We start from the raw sequence: 10638 nt of genomic DNA, 5'->3' as shown, positions 1-10638 counted from the left end.
TTAGCTGTGTGGCTGCAATACTGTCCAGAGATGAGAGGCAAGGCTCCCATTGACTGCTCACATGGAAGTTTGGTTTCTACTGCTGTTATTACCACTGGTTCTCCAACTTTCGCAGAAGTTTTATCAGCTACCTGATACCCTTACAACAAATATAGACTCTCTTCAATTAACCAAAGATGGTTTCTATAGTTTAAAATTTAAGACTGATGACTGGTAACACATCTAGAAAGTGGCCAATTAGTGTTGTATTCTCAGGTTGCCTAAATACCAAACCTGTGCTCTTTACCTAAGAAAGAAAAATAGGCAATCAGCAGTTTTCTCAACAATTATTCCCATCATGTGCACAACAGGCACAGTCTATGAAACCTTAAAGTCAAAGATTTACTAAAATGCCAAGGAACTGAATTCAGCTAGGATAAAGCAAGAAGCAGTTCACTCTAGAAAATTCAATTCTATAGTCTGAAACCCTTAGCTCCTTGTATTACTGGTACATGGACACATAGGTTCTACTTGAATTTTCTAAGCAGTCTTCAGGATCTCCAAATATCATCTGTGGTCTGGAAGATTCCAAACTCCTGCCTCAGTATATTATTTTTATTGTCCAGCTAATCTGTATGTACTATGCTTTCCACATTTCTCTGATAGGATCTCATATTGCTTTCATTTTCATCATCGACTTGCCTTGATATGATGTTTTTAGATTTGAATGATTTGAATTTAAATTCATATTTTATATAAGAATAAAAGAGAGCAAACTTTGGCTCCCCTATAAAGAAGGAAAAATAGAGAAAAAGTCTAGTGATAAATGACATTCCCTCTATATAATTGTTAAAGGTATTACCTATGATTGACTCTAATATGAAATTCTGTTGTGGTAAATGTAAATGACCTATAAAAACAAAGTTGCTATGACTCTTCTGAATTTTTGCACTTAAGAATTGAAGTACTGGGAACATTAGGATTTTCTGTACACTACACCTTCCTTAAGACTATAATGCTAAGACAGAGGAGGTTAAATATCTCATGATTTCTTTTATATTAAGCACACAAAGTATAAATAATTTAAAGAACAAAATTAAAAGTAGATGGTAGGAAACAGGGAGGTAGACTTTGTGGAAATGGGAAAGGAATCTGGGGTTTTAGGAAGACAGAACAGAGGGAAAGGGAAGGGAAAATAAAAGGGATTAAGTGTACTGTGTATATGTACTAATTCCCAATGATTAATGCATTCTTTATGTATTGCAAATATAATTTTTAAAAGAATGGTTAATGGAAGAGGAGGAGACACTCTGAGTTTCAAGGGATACAAGACAAACAGAAAACAAAATAACGGTGCTATAGAAGAGTATTTCTGTGCATTAGAATAGTGGATACTGGACCAGTATCTAGATGACACTTCATGTACTTTGCTTCTAAACTGGAACTTTGGAATCTTAAAAGAAGATACTTCTTCAAGAAGAAGAAGTTTTAGAGTCATAGGAATAAGAATATTTTCTCTTTCTTGGCCTCAGAATTTCACACCATCGTTCTTCTCATTCCCACACCCTCCTCCTTGTCCACCTTTGCACTGGGCCAAAGGGGTGAATTGGAACAGAGAGTAAACCGGAGAATAAGATGAACATTCGGAGGAAGGTGTCAAGGACTCAGACTCATCTTTGCCAATTTCTATGAAGGCATTGTAGTCGGACAGCAGAGGGGGAAAAACAGCGCAAAAAATTTTGAAAGATTACAGTGATCTTTCCCATTCCTGAGACCAAAAAGTACAAATTGTAAATTTATCCATTTATTAAACTTGCTTGACTTTTTAATAGAATCTTTTATGATCTTGTAATTTAGTTGAATAGGTATAATAGAACTGCAAGTCTTTTTCTTCCAAAACACATATTCCACGCTTCTCTCAGTATGTAACAGACGCGATGTCTGCCTGGGTAACATGCTCTTCTCGAGTACCTGCTGTTATTCCCTAGACGCCACAGACCAGCTCTAAACTCCATCACTCTCTCGTCCATACAGGAAAATGTAGCAGAACACAACAGAAGCAGAAAGGGAGAGATAAATATAAGAATAGCCTTGAGTCTCATCTAAATGTGAAGGAAAATAATTTATGTACTTCCATGGTTCATAAATTATTTGCAACAGATTTCACAAATAACTTTCAAATACTAGGTATATTTCCACTGAAAAGGATGGCCCCAGATGGCAAGAATGTACTGAATATTTTCTTGTTACTGGGGTATTTTTGGCACTTTTTGGACTTTTATTTTGCCTCACATTCCATGATTTTGTTTGTTTAAATAATTCAATGGTTTTCCATCCTTAGCATGCATCAGAATTATTTGGAGAGCTTGTTAAGCCTATGACCGACGGGCTTTGTTCTCAGAGTTTCTGACTCAGTGAACCAATTGGATCACTAGAATCTGAACTTCCTACAAATGCCAAGGGTATAGTGCTGCAGTTGACCCACAAACTATGAGAATCATTGATGTAATCATCCATTAATCCACTCAAAAACATTTGTTAAAATAAAAGCCAACTATGTGGTGGACACCAAAACATTGAACATTATTTCATAAGAGATTATATCTAATTAGTATCTTATTAAGAGCTTTGTTATAATATAATTTCTTCCCTATATTTTTCCTTTTTTCTCCTATCTCATCCTCCCAGAAGCTAGAATTTTAAAGATGAAAGTGGCACAGCTTAAAGAGAGTAATCAGCCTGTTCAAAGTCCTATACACGTATCATAATTAAGATCTGAACTGTCAAAGCTAAAATGAAATATCAGAGAAACATATCCCCAAGTATAAAGAATGTACTTGGAAATAAGTGAAGGGTTATAATCCAGCAGGCATTGTAAGACAAGCCATAGGTGCACTGTACATTCAGGGGATATAAGGAAAGCTTGTGTCAGCAAAAGGGAGAAATTCACATAAATTGCTTGGTTTCAAAATCCACTGGTCTTTTTTTACCTGAGGCAGGAGTTGGCATCAGCTCATTGGTGCAGGTTCTCCTGGGAGAGCATCTTGTCTGAAATGCAGTAGTATTAAATTACTTAACATAAATAAAAATAAAGAAATCTGTGCATATATTTGAAGTGTGCAAGGCATAAAGGGTATGAAGGACTTTCTGGTGGGTTTTTTTTTTTTTTCTGAGACAGTTTTTTTCTGCCTACTTAAGTAGGCAGAACCTAAGCTCTCATTCTTCATACTTTCCCAGTTCTGAATTTGTCCGGATGAGACAAGAAGGACTTCATCTTGGTATCCGCAGTTTTTGCAGAATACAAGAATAAGGGGTGCCATATGGTACTCGCAGACACCGTGCTGTATGCTATGCTACCTCATCAAACTGAAGATTGCACGGAGCGGCATTAGTGTCAGTCTTCTGCAGATTTTAAAAAAACAATGTTCACAGAGATTAAATAATTTGTCCAAAGTCTGGGAAATATCTTAAAATTTAATCTCTGTTTTTCTGACTCCAAAGTGCTTTTCCTACAATACAACATGATTTTTCATGCCATCTTTAGGTCAAAAGTTATCTATTCACAGATGAGAAAAAGAATTAATCAGAGTACACAAAGATGGGGAGTTCCAGTTAACTAAAATGTAACTCTTGTGTTAACTCATTCAAAAACTTCTAACAGTAACCAGTTTACTTTCCACCCTATGTCAGCACTGTATAACATAATGGTACAGTGATGATTCAGGATCTGGCGTCTAAGAGCCATCATTATCAACAGCTTTTTTTCCTGAGAAATGTCAAAGTGGACACAGAAGGCACAAGTGATTGGGAGACCTGAATGTGGGAGACCAGTGGATTATAGTACTCAGTTATATTCTTATTCGGTTACATTCTAATCATTTGCCTTTTCTGTAATCAGAATAGCAAAAGGCTCCTCAACTGAAGCTAAGGTTTTGGTTGAGTAAGTTTTAAATCAATCAAGTTCACCCCAATTTGTGTAAGTAGCTAACAAACTTCATAAAAATCATTGTTTCTCTCCTTTTGTGACTTGGTAAATTGCAAAGAGAGAAGCTTCCCGATTCCTGTGTATGCTCATGTTACCCCATCATCAGGGAGAGAGACAAGCTGTATAATTACCATTTGAGACATGAATCATCCTCGCTTGGAGGACCCAGACCTGTTTGACTCTATAAAAGGAGCTCAAGGTCGAAGTGCAAATGTGCAGTCTGCCGTCCCCCATGCTGATATAATTACCAAGCTACCAAGAGGAGATGAAGATGCTCCCTGCATCTGGCCTCGCTGTCCTCCTTGTCACAGCTTTGAAGTTTTCCTCTACAGCCCCCACCCTATTTGCAGCCACCCCCAGGACCTGGAGGAACAACTTTCACCTCGCACAGGTTTGTGAATCTTTGCCCAATTCCCCCTTCCTCCTCCTGACCTGGTAAACCTACAAGGGAATGAGAAAATAAGCAAAAATCTGTGATTATTTTAAAATCACTTTTGTAAGTTCCCTGGAGTCCAGTTGATGGTACCATATAAGATTTGTGTCTGTTGCATATTAGGTACATATGTTGCATGACTAATAAATAAGGATGATACAAATAATTCATATTGAAATTCATATTTTATAAGGATTACATGACTCAAAGTGATTCCAGGTGTCTGTTTCAATCCTTAATTTAAAGAAATGGATTTCTAATGAGAGAATTCCCAACATTAACGAAAGGTGTGTGGAGATGCTTTTTACGGGCCTCTCAGGAGCCCGTCAAAACCATAGTACACATACAACCACAACTCTGCTTCGGGGATCCTTTCGTGTCTGCACTGTGGACAGATTGAGCCAGCAGAGCATTGTGGGGCTGGCTTTCACTTGTGCACGCTGACCTGTCCCCACCGTCTCACTCATCCGTTCTAATTGGCCAGCTCTTCTGCCACACCTGTGGTTAAACATTATCAACATCAACCTGATTATAAGCAAGAAAGCTCAGTGGAACAGTTGATTGATACCCAGTACAGGGCTGTGGAATTGAACTTTCTTTGAACAGAACCCACTTATAGATCAACTAAATTCAAAGAAACTCGGAAGACTTGGATCTTTGGGAAATTGTATTTTATTGGTACCACCTAGCTTTGAGTCCTTTCTCCCCTGATGTAATTTCCTCCACCTGGACTCATGACATTCTGATTCAGAAGCTGCAGAGCTTTTTCAACCTCTGGAAAGAGGACCATGCCTTATATCAGAATAGACCTGAGATGGTGGGAGGCCCTGATTCTAGGCCGGGGTTCAGGCAGACCATAGGCAACATGTAAACTAACAGCAGAGCTTTATGAAATCACAAATGAAAATAGGCAGCTTACATTTATTAATTGAATGCCTACTGTGTGACATGTGGTAGAGAAACAGGAGGGCACAGAACACATCCCTGCTTTCCTGGCACATAAGTGGAGGTAACGGAGTGAATGGTAAGGTGCTGGGAGGAGAACAAATTGATGGATAAGTACTCAAGATAATTCCAGGAAGTGACAAGTGATATTGGGGGCAAAATTAACTGTGCCTGAGATGGTGGGAAGAAGTCCAGAAAGGCCTCTAGGAAGAAGCAACATTTGTGATAAACCTAAACCAAATCAAAGAGCTACCAGGTGAAGACCTGGAAACAGAGCAGTCAGGCAGAAGAAACAGTAAGCGAGCAGCCCGGGCTTGAAGGAGCCTGGAGGGCCGGCAGTCCACAGACTGCAGTTGAGAGAGCACGAGAAGAGGGTGAGGATGAGCCCAGGAGAGTTCGCCAGTGGCTGCTCAGGGGACTGGGTGCCTGGGTTGGGTTAGACGTTCCACACTGCTCTCTTCTCTCTAGGTCACTAAGAGAGCAAACAGCTCCTTGTGCCTGGAAACACCAGACACCTCCCCCTCCAAATTTCACCGACATAAATATCTGCTCTTGGAACTATAAATAGGTTCTTAGTTGATTTATTTATTTAATGTTCACATGCATCTTTTAAATCGATTTGCTAATTTGGATAAGGGTTCTGAAAACACTGGAATGATAAAATTATTATTCTCATAATCCAGGGCTTGTTCCAGGTTGTCTGTTTTAACAAATTAGTTTAGTGCTCCTTGATTTATTGGTGGAGTTATGTTCTGGTAATTTCACGGTAACTCAAAATATCGTAAGTTTAAAAAATGCGCTTGAGCTGGGGATTTAGCTCAGTGGTTCCGCCGCGCAAGGACCCGAGTTCGATACCCTGTACAAAAAAAAAAAAAAAAAAAAGCACTTGATACACCTAACCAAGCAAATGTTATTGCTCAGCAAGATAGTATGCTGTGGGTTTCATGGTTGCTCCTGCAGCTGCCTGGCTGACTGGTAGCTGTGGCTCGCTGCTGCCGCCCAGCTGCAGAACCGTGTGGTACAGCTCATTGCTAGCTGAGAGATCAAAATGTGAAGTATACTTTCTACCGAATGTGCATCATTTTTATACCTCATACAATAAAAAAAATCATACAGTAAACCATCATAAGTCAAGGCCCATCTGATAGTATCAATATATCATTTAAAGTAGGGTTTTTAAATTGTCTCTAAAAGTAATACATTTTCATTTACAACATTATTATAAATTCATAAATTAAAAAATAAAACTTTCCAAATGCAAACTGCTAAGTTCAGGTTTCTTTACTACCATTATTTTCTATGATGAAGATGTTTTAATTGTTACTGTCTTTGAAAATTGGTTCTTACTTTTCTTCGGATTATTATGTCATCAGAAAATTTTGATTTTCATAAACATCTTTTTAGAGTCAAAGGTATTCCAGAATATATGTGAGTTATAATTTATCCAATTTTTTTCTTAGAAAATAAATTATTTCCATATGAATAAAATTTCTATAGGCATCTATGTTCATCACCTCAATGCATTCTTTTTTTCAAGATAGATTTCCAGTAGTGACATTAATGAATGAGCACTTACAGTCTTTTGATACATTTGAAAGCATTTTCACACTGAGGAACCTCACAGGTCCTCATTTTGGTGTTATCAATGGTGCAGAAACCAAACCCATCCATAGATAAGAAAGCTAAAAACAAAAGAAACTAAAATTATTGCCCAAACTTATTAGTGACTCAGCCTGACTAGAACCTATGATTTTTCAGAGAGCATCAAAAGTTTTCACAAACCCATTTCAGTGATTTAGACAAAAGGAAAAGAAATGTTGGATAAACATACCTTGAACTTCACCTTGTCCTAAAACATATATAAGTATGAGCTTAGAACTCCTAATTCTCAGGAGGGATGTTGCACTAAAGTGTATAAGTGAGAAGTGGGAAGGGGGACCTTAGCCACCAGCCTGCAGGGACAGACCCTCTGGGCTCCCATTATTTTCAGACAGTGAAAATAAGTGGAAAAAGAACCACTCCATAATCAACCCTAAAATTCTGTGATTTAAACAACAGTGGAGGGGAGAAAGGAGGGGCACACGGGACATCTTGGTGAGTCCTGAAATACTGGCCCCAGTGCCAACAGCATACAAGTGTTGGAATATAAAATACAGAAGTAATTCTAAATGCACATGTAAGTGCCTAAGGGAATATCTCTGAGAAGGGTTGATGCTCAGAAGTACACTAAAACCTTGCCAATAACCTGGGCCAAAAATTTCCTAAGATTTGGGGTTTTCGGTACTTCAGAATACCTGTTGATTCTTCCAAGTAGCACTTTTTCACACTTTGCCTAAAGAAAGGGAGTTCAAACATTAACTGGGCACACATTTGGAGCCCAGAACTGTGGCAGGCACAGGGTCTAAGTTTGTAAAGTGGCCGAGGTCCCCAGAAGGAGGAAGAATACACCTGAGCAGGTGTTAGTAACAAGAAATGGGTGGAAATTGAGGGTGCATAATACAGCGTGACAGACGCTTTACTGGCATAAGAACTATATCCAGTGGGAGTAACAGGTAGGAGCAATTTGTTCATATTCCTTTTAAGTAGAAATGTTTCTCATTTTATTTTTACTTTGTTAGAAGTTTCTGTTTCAGTCACATCAACTATGACCAGCCTTAAATCTTTTGAGCTATAGGCCTAATACAGACTGCTAGCATGTGTGAGGCCATGGGTTCAGTCCTCAGCAGGAAAAAAAAACAATAACAAACTGCACTATTTGAAAAAGCAAGGGAAAAAATTTAAAGATATAACCACTCTTAGTCCTTCAGTCAATACTTTCAGAACACTTCCCTATTCAGGGGCCAGGATTTGGGCAAGGCGGGGTTGGGTCCTGCTTTCATTTAAAATCTTGAGATTTTTTGTTTGGAAAAATAATCAATTGTTTCATTGATTCTGGTTTTGTAAAATTTTGTGCTAAAACATTATTTATTTTGATTACTGAGTTCATAGTGACCTCCCCATTTACTTTCCCCAAGCGGTAGTTTTTAGCTGTATATCATGGCTCTTCAGCAGTAGCAAATCACATGTTTTTGCTTAACTTACCATGAGCATCTTCCTTTATATGACTATACTTTGTGATAAAAGAATTAGTACATACAAGGTAACACATAACCTAAAAAGAGGACAAAATATTTGAAATTAAAACTGCAGAAATATGGAACATGTCATCTGATACTCAGAGCTTAGGCCCTGAGGGGCATATTTTTGACACCACCATAAGCGCAGCATGACCACACCATCAACTTGCACAAACAGGAATGCTTTCTTGAATCCACTTTATCTTGCAAAAAAGACACCAAGTGACTGCTCAGTGGTGACCCAAGCCAAGATGGGAATGGAGCTGTCTCACACGAGTTCCAGAGCCCTGCATGTAGGTGCCAGGACCTGGGCACTCATGTGGCCTCTCCCCTTCCTCCTCTTGGGTTCTCACCTACGATCTGTAAAGGGTGGCCACCCAGGGAGGGAGCACACTCGGGCAGGGAGTGGGAAGATGAGATGCCCTCTCCACACAAGGAAGACCTCCTCCTTTCTGTTTTCCTTAATGATAACAGTCCATGATCACTTTGAAAACTTTGAGATTTAGTAAAAGATAAAAGATTCATCGTCACCTATAATTTCACCACTTAGAGATAACCAATATTAATATTTATGTACACTTCCTTTCATTATTTCTCGTGCAGAGTATTTGGTTTACTTATGAAACTGTTATTATAATTCCTATAAAGATTTCTCTTCTGCTTGTCTGAGTACATTGCCATTATATTGAGAGCAATTTCTTTTTTTGTTTGTTTGTTTTTCATCGTTGTTGTTTTTGGGTACCAGGGATTGAACTCGGGTCCTTGAACTTATGAGGTAGGCAGTGGAACCACTGAGCTAAATCTACGGCCCTTGAGAGCACTTTCTATGTCATTAAATATTTAATTTTCAAATATACAAAAATATGATCTTGGTAGTGTCCTAGTTTTATATCGCATAAATATATAATAACATGCCTAATAAATATCCTGTTATACGATATTAAATTTCTTCCAAATTTTACTTTTATATATATATATATAGCATCCAAATAAATAATACAAATAATTTATATTTAATATATATAAATACATGGCTAATATTGAGATAAATAATATATCATTTATATCTAATAACTAAGCAGCTCTAAATTATGTAAGTAAAAACTTATGAATGTTAAGATATATATAAATCTTCTCCTCTTTGTTTTCCTGAAATAAGTCAGGTAGGTGAACTTCCTAGGCCAAGAAAGCAGGCTTCAGTCCTGCATCTGCATGGCCCTACTCACTTACTTTTCCCTAATCCCAGCCCTGAGTCCTAAAAAAGTGTTTCTGAACAGTCTACAGAGGGGTTTCTAGTCTGTGTGTGCAAATGAAGCTTTATAATTTTACAGGTCTATTTGTTTGCTTTGAGGGCTGAAGAGCCTCCTGTAGGAAACTCATCTCATGAAAACAAACCCACCCCACAACACACCTGCACTGATGAAAAGCCTCAGCTGACATTAAAGAAAGGTTGGCATACAATGCCTCTGAGAGTTAAAAACACACTGACTTACATCAAACATAATGAAAATGGTAAAATACTGTTTACCAAAACAACCAGAAGCCCTCATCTTGCAAATTGGGTAAAGATCTTCAATGACAAATATTTGATACATAGGGAAAATGTTCATCATTTTCCTTCTGTTATTTTTAGAAAGAAGCAATAATGCATTTTTATAAAATTTATTATAGGACAAAAGCTATAAAATGCAAGTGGATACGAGAAAAATAACCTAGGAGCCCCACTACTCAAAACTAATCATTAATAATAGGATAAGTACAAATTGCATCTATGCAAAATTTGTAATTTTTTTCAAAAATAAGAATACACTGTACACACTATTTTTATATCAAGAAGATTGTGTCCCCATCTTACTTGAGCAAGAGTCTACACCATAGACCTGTCAGCCTGCCTCTCCGTTTCAGGCATATATTGACAAGTATTACACAAAGAAAGATGGTCACCAGGTTGGTGAGATGGTTTCAAGAGGAGGGAATCCCATGGCAAAGAAGATTAAGGAGCTGCAAGCATTCTTTGGCCTCCAAGTTACTGGGAAATTGGACCAGAACACAATGGATGTGATTAAGAAGCCTCGCTGTGGAGTTCCTGATGTGGCAAACTATCGCCTCTTCCCAGGTGAACCCAAATGGGAAAAAAATATTTTAACATACAGGTAATGAGACACAGTATTCCAAATCCA

The 10638-nt window shown here is 38.0% G+C and overlaps 1 protein-coding gene across 1 annotated transcript in view; it reads left to right on the top strand.

Moving 5' to 3' along the window:
- The first annotated feature begins 4229 nt into the window (after positions 1 to 4229).
- Positions 4230 to 10638, top strand: part of Mmp20 (matrix metallopeptidase 20) — a 53734-nt gene continuing 47325 nt past the window's right edge. The window contains exons 1-2 of the mRNA XM_010642049.1: positions 4230 to 4355; positions 10364 to 10611. Of these exons, the coding sequence (XP_010640351.1) occupies positions 4230 to 4355; positions 10364 to 10611 (374 nt within the window). The remainder of the gene's footprint in view (positions 4356 to 10363; positions 10612 to 10638) is intronic.

Source organism: Fukomys damarensis, unplaced genomic scaffold (assembly GCF_012274545.1).
Source record: "Fukomys damarensis isolate Sample0158 unplaced genomic scaffold, DMR_v1.0_HiC HiC_scaffold_16, whole genome shotgun sequence".
Classification (NCBI taxonomy): domain Eukaryota; kingdom Metazoa; phylum Chordata; class Mammalia; order Rodentia; family Bathyergidae; genus Fukomys; species Fukomys damarensis.
This window is presented reverse-complemented; position numbering and strand designations above follow the sequence as displayed.